General features: G+C 25.8%; 2 protein-coding genes across 4 annotated transcripts; both read right to left on the reverse strand.

Annotated features, from left to right (window-relative positions):
- Positions 1 to 561: 561 nt before the first annotated feature.
- Hmgcr (HMG coenzyme A reductase) lies at positions 562 to 13,142 on the reverse strand. Of its 3 annotated transcripts, none has more exons than XM_074249222.1 (9): positions 12,389 to 13,142; positions 6,722 to 6,944; positions 6,521 to 6,632; positions 5,929 to 6,016; positions 5,549 to 5,846; positions 4,258 to 4,409; positions 2,720 to 3,290; positions 1,406 to 2,646; positions 562 to 1,314 (listed from the first exon to the last, which is right to left on the reverse strand). In XM_074249222.1, exons 2-9 carry the CDS (start codon positions 6,899 to 6,901, stop codon positions 1,200 to 1,202), a joined length of 2,757 nt encoding a protein of 918 aa, XP_074105323.1. In that variant the 5' UTR covers positions 6,902 to 6,944; positions 12,389 to 13,142; the 3' UTR covers positions 562 to 1,199. The 3 variants fall into 3 exon arrangements, with proteins under 3 accessions (XP_074105323.1, XP_074105340.1, XP_074105331.1); XM_074249239.1 differs by lacking the exon at positions 12,389 to 13,142 and adding an exon at positions 9,845 to 10,034; XM_074249230.1 differs by lacking the exon at positions 12,389 to 13,142 and adding an exon at positions 8,312 to 8,636.
- Positions 13,143 to 13,680: 538 nt separating this feature from the next.
- Positions 13,681 to 15,017, reverse strand: LOC141531464 (BLOC-1-related complex subunit 8 homolog). Its single transcript, XM_074249306.1, has 2 exons — positions 14,679 to 15,017; positions 13,681 to 14,393 (listed from the first exon to the last, which is right to left on the reverse strand). Exons 1-2 carry the CDS (start codon positions 14,731 to 14,733, stop codon positions 13,918 to 13,920), a joined length of 531 nt encoding a protein of 176 aa, XP_074105407.1. The 5' UTR covers positions 14,734 to 15,017; the 3' UTR covers positions 13,681 to 13,917.
- Positions 15,018 to 15,268: the final 251 nt, after the last annotated feature.

Below are 15,268 nucleotides of genomic sequence, written 5' to 3' on the forward strand. Positions count from 1 at the left end.
TTTTTACATTTTTTTATAATACCAAACAAAAAATAAAATGTAATTCACAACATCGTTTGATAAAGTCATAACTAATAGACAAACAATCATTCGTACATAAGCATTAAACAAATAACGTTTTATTTTGTAATAAGTTATAAATAAATTTTTTCCATAAATGATAAATGCAACAAAAGTTGATATATTTCTTAAGCCATTAAAAAATAAAATTTGCTTAATTTTAACGATCTTTGTAATTAGTTACTTTTGTGTTGATTTCACATATTGTACTATATACACTTCTCACAAAAATTGAAGGAGCAAGAAAAAAATCCAAGTTTTTAGGAGTTTTAAAAAAAAGCTAATTGTAGCTCGAAGTGTCTAGTTTTTGGATCCGAGTTTCAAAATTTTATTTCGAGTAATCTCAAGAAAACCACCGAGCAAAAAATTTTCGAAATTTTTTTGGTTTTTCTTTTTAGTCTACGGACTTAGAAAAAATCAATAGCTAATCCTTGTAGAGAATTTATTAAAATTTTCGAAACTCACCTTGAATTTTTTGTGCGATTATTGATTGTTGAGATATTGATAATCAAAGATAAAATTATCCTTTTCCATTCAAACACCGATATTTTATCGAAAAATGCTCGTATCGAGGTCTTTGAAAAAATAAATTGAAACTGAATAAATAAGTTATTTAATCTATACAGAGGTTAAGTCAGAAAAATTTTTTCGACGTCCGTAGACTACAAAAAAAAGTCAAAAAAATTTCGAAAATTTTTTTCTCGGTGGTTTTCTTAAGATTACTCGAAAAAAAATTTTGAAACTCGGATCCAAAAACTAGAAACTTGGAGCTACAATTTACTTTTTTTTTTATTTGCTGTACGACCATTTTTCTTCAAGTTACAGTATGTCAAAAAACCCCCAAAAATTTGGATTTTTTTCTTGCTCGCTCAATTTTTGTGAGAAGTGAATGTATTACATTTATCTACTTTACATTAATTAATTTTAATTAAATTTCAAACAATAAAATCTAAATTACACAATTAAATATCGTTTTCCATTCATCGCTTAACGTAATCAAAAAAAAAAAAAAATTAATGATTATCGCGGCAGTCATAAATTCTCATAAGTTTATAATTTAACACAGTATGAATAAAAAAAAAATTGCGAAATATATTTCATCTTATAATTAAATACTATTACGATAATGAATCCTAAGACTAACTGGCGTTATTCGTTCTTTTAAATGATGGTGTTGATAATCGATTTGGTACTAGTAAAGATAATTTTTCATTTCCAGTTGATTTTACTGGATTACAAACGGCTGTAGATGAGCTGAAATATAAAATAAATAAAATTAATGGATAATATTGTTAATTATTATATTAATTTTTATTAAAAATGCATTTGTGGTAATAAATCTTACCGATTATGTCTAAGATGACTTTTAACTAGATGACCAGCAGTAAGAGCAGCCATGAGAGATAACTCACCGGCAAGAACAGTGGCGCAAACAATTCGTGCTAATTTATTAGCGTTTGTACCAGGTTTTTCTTCATGAGCACCTTTGACACCCAGCATCGCAAGACACGAACTTTGAGCTGGTAATCCTGTTCCACCCCCAACTGTACCTATTTCAATACTAGGCATTGTACATGAAATGTATAAATCATTTCCGTCTTCCCCCCAAGGCTCCATAAGTGTTATACAATTACTGCTTCCAACATTTTGCGCTGGATCTTGTCCTGTCGCAATAAAAATTGCAGTAACAACGTTAGCAGCATGAGCATTAAATCCACCAATACTGCCAGCAACAGCGGATCCAACCAAATTTTTATTAATATTTACATCTACTAAAGAATGAACTGAAGTTTTTAAGACAGTTGTTACGATATCAACCGGTACAATGGCTTCACATACAACGCTTTTACCTCTTCCTTCAATCCAATTGACAGCAGCTGGTTTTTTATCAGCACAAAAATTACCACTAAGTGACAATATTTCCATATCCGTAAAATAATCTTTTATGTATTCTAATGCTTTTTCAGTTCCTTTTGATATCATATTCATCCCCATTGCATCACCAGTTTTTCCAACAAATCGTATGAATAATTGTCTACCAGCAATGCGAACGTGAATTTTAGTTAATTTGGCAAATCTACTTGTTCCATCAAATGCCCGTTTAATTTCAGCATAATTATCAGAATTTTGAATCCATGCCATTGCTTCACTTGCGCGTACAATATCGGGAAATCTAACTACTGGTCCTCGAGTCATTCCATCATCATAAACACGACTTCTTATACCGCATTTAGATATTGCTCTGCATCCTCGATTTGTTGATGCAACGAGACAACCTTCGGTTGTTGCCATTGGTATATGAAATAATTCACCGTCAATTAATAATGGACCTGCGACTCCAACTGGTACAGGTATGTATCCAATAACATTTTCACAACAAGCTCCTAATACTTTAGAATAATCGTAATTAAAGTAAGGTAAATCTGACAATTCATCATTGTATTTAGCAGCAGCGGTAATTAGCAAGCGTCGAATACCAACACCACGTTCCATATCATCAACTGCTTTTTCTAATTGATAAGGAAGAATATAATTATGTTGTACTAGTTGAATCACCTCTTTATCTGTCAATCCACTGGCTCCCAACTAAAAAAAAAATCAATTATAAAATTAAACATGGATTAAAATTTACCATTGTAATAAAATTAGTTAATCTTACCTCTGAACGATATATTGCTAAGCAATCTTCAACACTCCTTGGTTCAGGTTCTTCTAAATAAGATGATAATTCATTATTCACTTGATCAGTATTGTTGTAAACTTTAACATCTGTTTGCACTTCTTTGTCCTCAAGTTCAATATGATTTTCATTACCAACTTCAATCCAATTGTCATTCATTTCAGCTAAAGGAAATACTGAAGTATGAATATTTGGTAGAGTATTACCAAATCTTTGTCTTAAAGAAACATCGAGGGATGTAGCGTGCATTGTATCCATATTTTCATCCAACAATTGCGTTTCAGGTGAAATTTCTTCCTCTTCTTTGAATTGTAATTGTTTAGCAATGTCACCTTTGTCTTCAATAAAAATAAATTTAAGTGCCAAAGCTAGTAAAAGTATTAAAATGACAATATTATCTGCACTGATGGACAGCCAATTCATAAAGTGTTCTGTCAAGTCATCTGATGTCTTCGATTTATTGTGATTTGTTATAACCACATGTGAATTTATTGGTAGAGATGTGACTTCTACTGGATTATCATCATCATTGTGTTTAAATGGCCAACGACTGAAAATTTTTAAATATAATTATTATTAAACTACAACTAAACTATTTGAGTAAAGTTTAAACTTATCGTACTAAATAAAAGTATTTTAGTTTTAGAAAAGAATCATGTGAATTCTTGAGTGTTCATTCACAAACTGAATAATCAATTGCCTTGACATCTGCAGATGATAAGAATTTTGTCTACCATTCATAAAGAAAGAAATGTATTTGCAAATTTTTTCGTTATACTCTATGAATGTTTAATCTTTTGTCCACAAGTTATTATTGTCACATTTATAAAATATTTACCTTGACGCAATATATTTTTATATTTCATTCAAATAGTTCTCGATATTCAAAGTTATTTAGATTAATTACGTATTTGTATTTGTATATATAAAATTATTATATTATTTTAAGATATCTGTGACGTAATGAATATAAATAAATTTTTTTAAAAATCTTTGTATTGAATGTAAAACATGAATGATATTTTATTTTAATATTACATATTTAGTAAACCTGATCTGCTGAATAAACTTACAAAGAACCATTTAACAATAAATATAACGGTAGAAAAAGGTCAGATTAGAGATAACATTAAAATCATAAAACTTTTCATAGAACTAAAAATTAGATCCTTAGACGCTTTCCAAATTTTTAAAAGGATTTAAAAAACATTTATTGGCTTCAATTTGAAAGTTATCATTAGTAGCATATTATTTTATATTATAATACTATTCATTGCGAAATTAAAAATAATTTTTTTCACCTTGAAGAACAAGGTTATTTATATGATTCTCTTCGCTATTAAGATAGATATATTGCTCAACAATTAATCAAATAATTATTATATTCACTATATATAATAAGCTGGCAATTTTATTCAATTTTTTTCTTTCGTTCAAGAAAAATAGAACGGATATTACGACATTTAAATTGAACAATTGCGTATTGAGGCATCGATTAACATTAAAAAGTAACTTACCTATGAGCATGAACAACAAAGAGACCTGCGATCATTATCAACTTAACACGCTCTACCACTGGATTCGGCTTTTGATCTTCTTCATTTAATGAATGTAGCATTAATATTGTATCAGCACTTAGTGTTCCTACTCCAATATTAGTTCTTGACAACTGAAAGTTAAGGTTTGAGTATTTTTTTTATTATATGATCAAAAATTCAAGTTCAAAACTATTATTACTTTTTTTTTTTTTTTTATGATATGACTCTATAGACCGGTATTTTTTAGTTAATAAAGAGGAAAAACAAAGATAGTTGTTATTATCAGCCAAGGTACCCGATCCAATTCTTGAAGAATGACTAATTTTTTCATTATTATTCCTTCTCCATAATATTTTGTCGGTATGAGATCTCATACCATCAGAGAAAATCTTAGGCGAAAATACAACAATTAAAATTTATTTCAACAATTTTTGTTTGTTGACAAGAATTTGTAAAGATGTAATTTTTTACTCAATGTAACTTTTTTCGGTAAATGAAAAAATTATCATTATTATTATTATTATTATTATTATTATTATTATTATTATTTTATATTTTTAGTGTTATTGGCTGTCCAGTCTAATATAAAAATTTTTTCCTTAATTTTTCGTAATATTGTTAACCTGTGTTTCCCTCCAGACATAAACAATTTATCCTAAATTCATATCTAAATTTGTCATTAAAAATAAATTTGACTGAAAAATAATTCGGACGGCTCAGACCAAGACTCGAACCTGGATCTTTTGGTTACACGCCAAAGGCTCTAGATTAGAGAAAAATTGTTGTATAAGACTGGACAACCAATAAAACTAAGAATATAAAGTATTATAAAACCAGTCTTTAGAGAGAATAAATATTAAAAATTATTATTATTATTTATTAAAGAGCATTTATTATTTTAAGCCAACTTACCCGATCCGATTTGATTGTAGACTATTGAATTTTTATTTATTAATTATTTTCACCACAACTTTTTTTCGGTATGAGCACTTATACCATTTTCGGGTGAATATATAATAACGAAAAAAAGTTGTGGTGAAAATAATTAATAAATAAATTATTTAAAATAAAATAAATATTTTATTTTATAAAGATTTATAATATAAATAAATAATAAATAAATAAAAATTCAATAGTCTACCATCAAATCGAATTGGGTAAGTTGGCGTAAAACAAAAAAATGCTCTTTAATAAGTAAAATCACCGATCTTCGAATTATATGTTGAATAATTATTATTTTTATAATCATGAATAAACAGTAAAATCTTACCTCAAGTATTAATGACAAGCAAGCTGGATAAAGTGTCATAAATACAATGTAATTGACAACAATACCAAGGCAAGCAAAGCTACAAAGTATTTCAAGTCTTTTTACACCTGATAGTAATCCTATTCCTACAAGAAGAATTTCTACAAGTGTATCCAAAGTAATTGTAGGCCCTAAAAGTGACATCCCACGAGCAATATTCGTTCTCACTTCTTCTTGACTTCTTGAGCTTAACGCTAACTGCGCCAGCACTCCAGCTTTATTCAAATCAATGAGCAATAGAAAGAAGAACAAAGCATCCCTGTAAAAATGTATTTATTATCAATCACTATCATAAATAATTATTAACTTTTAATTCATTAATAAATGGTACTTTAACTTACTTGAGATCAGAAGCGTCACTACGGCTAAAGTTAACAACACTTGTAGTAAATATAACGCTGGAGAAAACGATAAACAGGATTGCAATACCTAATAATTAGAATAATTCATTTTAAGTCAAAATTTTTAGTAAAAATTAATTTTTAGTTCAAAAGTAAGAGTATTTTAACATGGATTTATATCTATGTAAAATAGAATGAAATTTGAATGATATTAATCAATATGTATACATATAATGTAAATATAAACTAATTACTGTCGAGTAGCATTGACATAGAATTTACCGACAGTATGAATTCTTAACTAAAACGTTCTAATGTCTATTAATATTTCAAGGTAACAATAATCATCTTCATTCTATATAACGAATAAAAAATAATTTGGTAATCGAGTATATCGCAATCACGATTTGAGTATCAAATGAAACGCTATCGCTTTCCACAGAACTTTCACTGACGCTCAATGCTTTCACACGAGTACGATGCTTCGTCCAAGTGCAAGATCCGGTTTTATCAATGGTACTAACTCGATGTATACTATTTATATAATTTCATTATTATAATTACTTAATAAATAAATATATTTTTTTTTTACCTAAAATCCACTTAGATCCAAGCTTATAAAGATTGCGAAACTGATGGTAGCTAAATAAAATAGCTAAGCATCGTATTATTGTCATTACAATTACATCCACAGCATTGTGATCCTATAGAAACAAAGCAAAAGTGTATTTTATTGACTTGAAAAAAAATTTTTAATCAATTAATTGCTTTATATATATATATATATACTTACATCAGAATTACACCGCCCATTCCAACAATTTGAGGCACCAGGTAATCTTTCGTCTTTTGATACTGAATTTCCAGTATCCAAATTGAGCATACAAGCTGTTAGTGTCAGTGTTGTGACTATTATTTCTAGTGGATGGCTCACACAAAATCTGCCGTGAATTTCAAACAATTTGGCCAACATTTTTAACGCTGAATAATTACACTTAATATGAATCAAATAAATTCTGTAAGAAAAGAAAAAGAGAGAGTGGTTAAAATTTAAATTACAATAAAGCTTTCTATTTTTTTTATTCATCTAACAAACTCCGATTTTTCATTTTTACAGCAAGGTATTCAACTAATACATAATATATATTCAACACATTATTATTAATTTGTCACTACACATTTGCGGTTCGTAATTATTTTTTTGTAAGCTTATAATTTACGTACTATTGTCATTTGATAATTAATATTTTAATTTTAATTTCTCTTTTGTATATTTTTACCGTCAAGTATCATAAAGTTTTCATCATAAAAATGAATTTATTTGTAAATTGAATTGGTTTTTGACTAACAATTTATTTTATTATTTAGATAGTCAAAATTTCTTTATAGACCAAATAAAAATTTAACAGCCCATGATGATTTAGTATTTTATAAGTAAGAAGCAATATTCATAAAAAAAACTTTTAGATATTTGAGCTATGTGATTGCACATAGACACTACACGTGTTAATAACTCATAAAAAAAACTAATGCTGCCAAGGTCGCCGACTTTCCGTATATTCCGATACTTAGCTGAACAATGACCTCTTTTTTTTTTTCAATTACTTTATGTAAATTATTTCACATTAAGTACGGGATTCACATTTAAGATTACTTTTTTATAAATAATTACGCATTATAATTATAATTAAACTCAATCATTTTACTAACGATGCTTACAAACAAACAGTTTCTCCTAACCGAGATTAAATGTAAAAAGTTTGTAATTTTAATTAGATTGAATTAATATCTATGAATACTTAATTTAACTTCGTGAATAATGGTTAAAATTGATAGTAAATTTATTAAAAAATAAAAATAAAAAAAAATACGATTGTCACTAAATAAGCTGCCTGAATCAAGAAAGAGTTTCGACATTAAATCTCAAGTATTATATTCTCCACCTTTCTCTTGCGAGATACACGAGAGAGTTAAATAATTTACTCATCACTTTACAAAGTACTTAACAACATCTACATTAATATCAGACCTGTGTGATAATTTGGCATGAAATAAATAATACCAATGCGTAAGAAAATGAATTCTGGCGCGGAGTTTCAAGTTCCGGAAGAGACTCTTGCGAAAGCACTAACCGAGAAAGCTTCATTATAATGACGTACTGATTTTTTTAATGTACTTCGTACGAGACTTACATTGACAAGTATTAGAATAAAATCTCATTAATATATTTAAATAATAAATTATCTGTTGTTTCAAGTCAAGAATAATAATTTCTGCATACATTTAGATTTATTTATTTGTACATTTTTTAAATTATTATAATTTTTGAATTTATGTAGACTTGTGGAAGATTTTCAAAGATAAATTCGTCACTTTTACATACCTCTTATATAAACTGACCAAAAATATCCTATTGATTAGATGTCTTTATTAAAACACTGATTTGTCAATTTTTTATTAAAAAAGAAAAAAAAATACACACACAAAATTCGTATTTTTGTTCAATTGTACATGTTTAATTAAAAAATAATTTTTTATTATTTAAAATATTTGATGATATATTTGTAAGTTTTTTAAGTTCGGTAAATTTAAATGTATAATTGAGGGCTTAAAAAAAAGTATAAAGAGACATATTGATGTACTATTAAACTTGAAGATCAATAAAGCAACAGTTATAGTTAAGGAATACTATTCAAATTTGCAGATAAGACACCACACGATCTTGTGATTAAATGCGTGCCATATGAACGAATGAACAGAAATCGACTGGCAACAAGAGCCACTTCTTCGTCACTAGTACTCCGAAACTCTCCCGCTCACTTAAATATTATATTATTCTATTTACATTTAATATTGATGGAATTCAAACAATTTTTTAATGTCAAACCCCATTAATCATTTATTTAAGCATATATTTATACTTAAATGTTTAAAAAAGTTTCAAGACAATTCATTAGTCTTCATATATTGTTTTCTAATTTAACATCACTATTAACAAAATTTGAACATTTAAATTTATATTAATAAAATTTTAGATTTTAATTGACAAATTTTTTTGAAAACAAAATATATACTTTAACAACTAAAGTTTTTAAATAATAACAATTTCTTAAAATTTAAATTTTCTGGGGAAACCCGTCTACGTATGAATTTAAATTGCAGTACTGCATGATACTATTGTTCGTGGGTTTTAAATATATCTTTTTCATCTTATTATTTATATATTAGAAAAATATAATTCAAGAGGAAAAAAAAATCAATTCTATGTATATTTTTTTTAGAATACGAAATCTTTAGTGTGGAAGAGAAATCTCTCTTCAGGAAGGTCAAAATATATTTTGTAAACTTTTCTGGTCTCGAAATAGCTCAGTTTTAAATCTCCAATTCTTCCAAGTAATTTTAATATATACAATATAAATTGAATAATTAAATAATGCTATAAATAAGTTATATTTTTTTAACTCGTGAAGCAACTTTTTTATTTTTTGTACCGATCATGCAATTTTCACAAGATCTTCGAACTTAAAATTTAAACAAAAAACTAGTTTTTAATTGGAACTCATAAACAATTTTACCGAAAAAGTTCTTTGTAAAAAAACTAGGAAAATAAATACAAACTGGGGCTCGATAAGTGATTTAATAATCTAGCTATTATTTTTAAATTGTTATTTATTTTATTAAAAGAAGTTTTTAAGTAAAATTTTAATTTATTTTTCAAGTACAACAGGAATACTTCTATTTATCTAATCAAGTACGAAAAAGATCCGTTTTGATATAATGGAAATAAAGAATGTGATTGTCAACACAAATATGAGTGACATAAATCACAAGGCGTGGATTTTACATTCGGCTGACATATCTAGAAATGTACAGAAACGTGTTTCTTTCATTAAAGCAGAATATCCGTTATACTTACGAATTTTAACTTATTAAATTTAAAATGAACAAAGATGAACTGTACAGTCAGAGTATATATCGTTTATTCAAAGGTGAACTAAACAAATAGAATTTATAATTTATAACGACACAGATTTTGACAAACATTTAACAAGTTTTTACGATTTTTATTAACAAATCAATTCAAAATATGAAATAACAACAATAACTTATAGAAAATAAAAAAATTAAACAAAACTGTAAATGCAACTGTTTTTTTTTTTAACGATTTTTTTACATAAGTTAAAAATTTTTTAGAAATTATAAATTTCCAAGCTCATCATCAATCACAACGTTTTAATGACGCAGTTAACTGATAAATTTTTTCCACGTAATAAAAAGGTATATTACGTTTGAGATTAATAAAAGTTTTTTTCTATACATTCAAATTATATTATCAGTAAATTCTTTACAAATCAAGACATGTTTGAATTTATAAAAAAATTTAATCTAAGTATGTTAATTTATCGTAAGTAATTCAAATCATTTAAGATTATGAATTTAAAAACAATAATTTGTTCTTAAACTGTACTAAACTAATCAAATTACATGTTTATAAAAATCATCTCTGGCCAGACAATATTATCAAGCATTTTTATAAAGGTACAAAGAGAAAGTGAATGTTTCAAAAACTATATATGTGTATACTAAAAAAGTAAACATCAACAGTAATCATCAATAGATTAATTAGTTATTTTTAAGCTTGAGAATTTTATATTTGTCACGACTTGATGATTTGTTGAAATAATGTAAACAAAATACACGTTAATGATATGATAAATTGCAAAGTATTTCAGTTAATTTATACTTCCTTTTTGTAATTTACGTCGAGTATATGGCCGTTTTAGTTTTGCTGACCGTGGCCCCTTTCTGTCAAAACTTTTAATGAATGATTTAAAAGTTTTGATGATCAGAATATAACACTCGTTTAATTGACTTATTGTTTTGTTTGGTTTTTTTTTTCAACGTCTCATAAACTTCATCTTGAAATTGATGCAAGTTTTTAAAGTTTAAAATTTTTTGAAAGAATTATTAAGCGATATATTTTTTTAAATAATTAAAACATAAATATACATGGAAAACAATTGAGATATTAAAAATAACAGACATCAGAAAATTATAAAAATTTTTTTAGCAAATGAATTATTAAAAAAAATTTACAAGTAGGGATTTAAAAAAATTATGACATTAAATTTAGCTGTCACTTTACAATTTTTTTAATTTTTTTTAACAAATGAATTATAGCAAAAAAAATTATTAAAAAAATAGACTTGTAGAAATTTTAATAAATTAAAAATGCAATTTTTTAAAAATAATTTTTTAGAACAAATTTATTTGTTAAAGAAAATAAAAAAATTGTCAAGTGATAACTAACTTTAATGTCATAAAAAATTGTGATTATATATTTTTTTTTAATAATTTTTTAGCTTTAAATTATTTCTCAAGTTAAACTAAAAAATTGATGACACTAAAATTGACAGACATTAGAAATTTTTTTAATATTTTATAGCAATTAAATTATTATAAAAAAACTCCACAAGTAAAAATTAATAAAAATATGACATTAAAGTTAGCTGTCACTTGACAATTTTTTATTTTTTTTTTTTTTTTAACAAATAAATTTGCTCCAAAAAATTATTTTTAAAAAATTGCATTTGTAGTTTTTTTAAATTTCTAAATGTCAATTTTTTTTATAAATTTTTTTTTGCCATAATTTATTTGTTACAAAAATTCTTAAAATTATCAATTATCGGCTAAGTTAATTTTCATAGTAAAAATTATGAGTGAAAATTTTTAGAAGCATTTCTTAATAATTGATTTGTTATAAAAATTTGTAAAATTGACGGCTGACAGATAATTTCAGTATCATAAAAATTGTCAGATGTCTGTGAATTCCAAAATTATAAAAAATTAATTTAAAAAATAATATCATTTACAGAAAAAAAAAACTAGAAGTAAAGAATTTTTTTTTTTTTAAACTAAAAAAAAACAATAATTTGACTGAGTTCTAAGTCATTGTTCTTAGAAATTTTTCCGTTTTAACATTCTCATTGACTTACTTAATTAATAAATTTTAAATTTACTATGATTGAGCTTTCTGAATAATTAAAAATTTTTATTTCAAATTGCATCACTCGTCGAAAAATAATGCTGACAAAAGTGTAAATTCTACAATAATTTTTCAATTACGAATCAAGGAATATATAAAATAAAACTTAATAATTTGCAAGTGCATAATTTCAATATTGTTATCTATTCATAGATAATTCGTAAAATTAACGTAAATAAATGGTCAAGGGTTAACTATTTTTAGAGAGTTTTTTATGAATTAATGACCTTTATTTTTAAATAAATAATCAGATAAAATGATTTAAACTGAAAAGAAAATTATTTTAATATTCATTGACGTAAACTATTATTATTTTCTAAGTTCTAGGTCATTGAATCGAAAATGTATAAATTAAGACAGCTGATTATTAAATACCTTAAATATTTGTTCTATAAATTACATAAAAGTACTTACGTTTTATTAGTTTAATAATTTATATATCCCCTAGTGTATTATTGTATAGTTTCATTTAATTTATAAAAATTTGACACATTAATTTTGAAACAGAAAATTATTTATTTTCACTGTGGGTTACATCAATTATTTGGAGTCTAGGTTAGACGTTGTTGTATAGCCCCCAAATTGGCTATAGTAAATTTATGGAATTCTTTTAATTCGCCCGTTGGAACGCGGTAGGGCGTTCAACTCGCAGTAAATAGATTAAGGCGGGAGAATAGATTTAAATTTGAATAATTAAATATAAATTATATATATAAAATGAATTTAAAACACTCAGATTATTTTAGTTTAATTTAGATTTGCATTGCGCGCAAATCTATCGTTTATTATTTAATGGTTTACAAACTACCAGTACCGACAATAATTTCAGGAAAAAATAACATTTCGCGTGACGGACTACAGTCTTGCTTCTTGATAAGTTGAGTGTCCTCCAGTTCCTTGGTTTTCGACTCCCCCCGGTTGAGAATTCATGCCCTGGGGGGTGGGAGAGTCCTAGAGGGTAGTGAGGGTAGTTGCGCGCGCCTCTGCAACTCCTGTCTTCAGTTAGCATCCCTCCTCGAGTTGGCAAAATGGGTCCACGTTGAAATGACGTCACGATGGCTCATGACGTTCCCAAGGTTGATTGCAGCCAGTATGGGTGTCTGGTTTTTATTGTCTAGTCTTAGGTATTCGAGTATTCCCTTTTTAGCGAACGTTTTGGAAAATAAGCCGCTTAAGGATTATGACAATAAAATATATGGAAATTACTGGGTTTTCCCAGTCTGTAAAGAATATTCCAAAACGTTCGGTATTTTATTCTAAGTGACCATTACATTTAACGTAAACTTATTTTAACAAAGTAGTTTTTTTTTGTATGTCTAAATTACAGAACCGCAATAAAGTTTTGTAGGTTTTTTTCTTGGGAATTTTCGTTGATTATAAATTGGTCTATACCCTAAAATTTATGATAGAAAAATTCCCATACTAAACAATAGAATTTAAAATAGAAAAGTTTAAAATATTTAAAGATTTTTATATTTTTTTTTTTACCGATATTATTACAATTGAAAATACATATATTTTAAATCTTACAGGGTTTTTCCCGCTAATATTTATTGCAGTCATCTGTTTATATGTAATTCTATATTAATATATAGAGAGCGTTGTGATCAATCCTTTCGGATTCACAACAACGTACACAAAGTCGATTTAGGCACCATCGAACAATAAATATGTGAATTATTTTTAAAAATAATCAATCCAGAGATAATTATAATAAAAACATTTATTTCGTTCACTTACACAAAATAAAAAAAAATATATAACAATTGTAAAAAAATAAAAAAAAAAAACAAAATTATGATTGACATCTAAAATTTCTATCCTGACATTTGATATCAAATTACATTTCTGATTATCACTCAATAATGACATATTTAAATAAAATTAGTATTTAAAACAATTCTTAACAACAATAACGCATGAAATTGAGTTGAATATAAATATTAATTATTAGTAGTATTAGCTCTTTGTAATTCATTAGAATTAGAATGTCTTGCGTGATTCATCATCGATTCAACTTTATTGGCTGTTTCTCTTACAACATCAGATATTTCATCAGGCAGATAATCTAAGGTTGTAATATGAGCTGATAATCTTTTGTACATAGAATCCCTTTGTCCGTCTTTTTTATGTCTTTTTTGTTCTTCAAATTTTAATTGTTGTTTTAAATGAATTGCATTTTTAAGATGCTCAATAGTATTACTGAAATTTTTCTCTGCCTTTTGCATAGTTTTAACAGCACTTACAGCGTATTCAACATCATAACACCTTCCTTGTAATTGACGTTGTAATGCAAGTACTTCAACACGTTTCTCAACCATGGGTGGTAAGGCTTTCCTTACATGCTCTTGTAAACGATAAAATGCTAAAGACGGTTCATTAGCAACTATATGCATGTTTTCAGATATACGTTCAGTAGCTGAAAAATATTTACAGAATTAGATTAAAAATATATTAAAATATAACAATGAAGTTAGCCGTCAGCTGTTAATTTGAAAAATTTTTTTAATAAATTAATTACAATAAAAAAATGCTTCTGAAAATTTTCACTTGTGATTTTTATTAATTTTTACAAGTAAAACTTTTTAATTTAATTTTTTTTTAAATAATTTAATTGCTATAAAATTTTTAAAAAATTGTTAATATCTGTCAACTTCAGTGTCATATTAAAATACAAACACTAATTGATAAAATCAATCATTACCTTTTTTAACGCGTTGCTCAAACTCAGGATCTGGTTGATACACTTTTGCAGTCATTTTTTCTATTATTGGAAAATTAATTAAGCCACTAATTTACAGTATTTCAGATTTTAAACAAGTTTCGTTAATCACCTCAAAATTGCCATCGATTTTGAGTATTATTTCGGACCAACTGACACACAAGATGAGTAGATCAGCTGATTAATTGACAGCTGACATTTCAAGTTTTTTGACTCTAATGTAGGTTATGATTTATAATAAACGTATCATAATAAATATTTATTGAAAATTTAATTTTGATTTTATATAATTTAAGAGAATTTTTATTTTCATCTAGTATTTTCAATAATAAAAAAATTTTTTTTTAATTTATTATGACATTAAAGTTAGTTATCACTTGACAATTTTTTTATTTTCTTTAACAAAAAAATTTGTTCTAAAAAATTATTTTTAAAAAATTGCATTTTTGACTTATTAAAATTTCTACAAGTCTATTTTTTTAATAATTTTTTTTGCTATAATTTATTTGTTAAAAAAATTAAAACAATTGTGAAGTGACAGCTAAATTCAATGTCTTTAATAATAATTAATA

The sequence above is a fragment of the Cotesia typhae genome, unplaced genomic scaffold, assembly GCF_013202065.1.
Source record: "Cotesia typhae breed Kobodo isofemale line unplaced genomic scaffold, CoteBio_Ctyphae contig_119, whole genome shotgun sequence".
In the NCBI taxonomy this organism is placed as follows: domain Eukaryota; kingdom Metazoa; phylum Arthropoda; class Insecta; order Hymenoptera; family Braconidae; genus Cotesia; species Cotesia typhae.

Bases quoted from the DNA above. Each gene is read 5' to 3' on its own strand.
- Hmgcr (XM_074249222.1), bottom strand. From the start codon at position 6,901: ATGTTGGCCAAATTGTTTGAAATTCACGGCAGATTTTGTGTGAGCCAT. The intron at 6,017-6,520 runs GTAAAAAAAAAA...TCTAATTATTAG, and splicing joins TGGATCTAAGTGGATTTTAG to GTATTGCAATCCTGTTTATC. The intron at 3,291-4,257 runs GTAAGTTACTTT...AAAAATTTTCAG, and splicing joins TTTGTTGTTCATGCTCATAG to TCGTTGGCCATTTAAACACA.
- LOC141531464 (XM_074249306.1), bottom strand. From the start codon at position 14,733: ATGACTGCAAAAGTGTATCAACCAGATCCTGAGTTTGAGCAACGCGTT. The intron at 14,394-14,678 runs GTAATGATTGAT...AATATTTTTCAG, and splicing joins TGAGCAACGCGTTAAAAAAG to CTACTGAACGTATATCTGAA.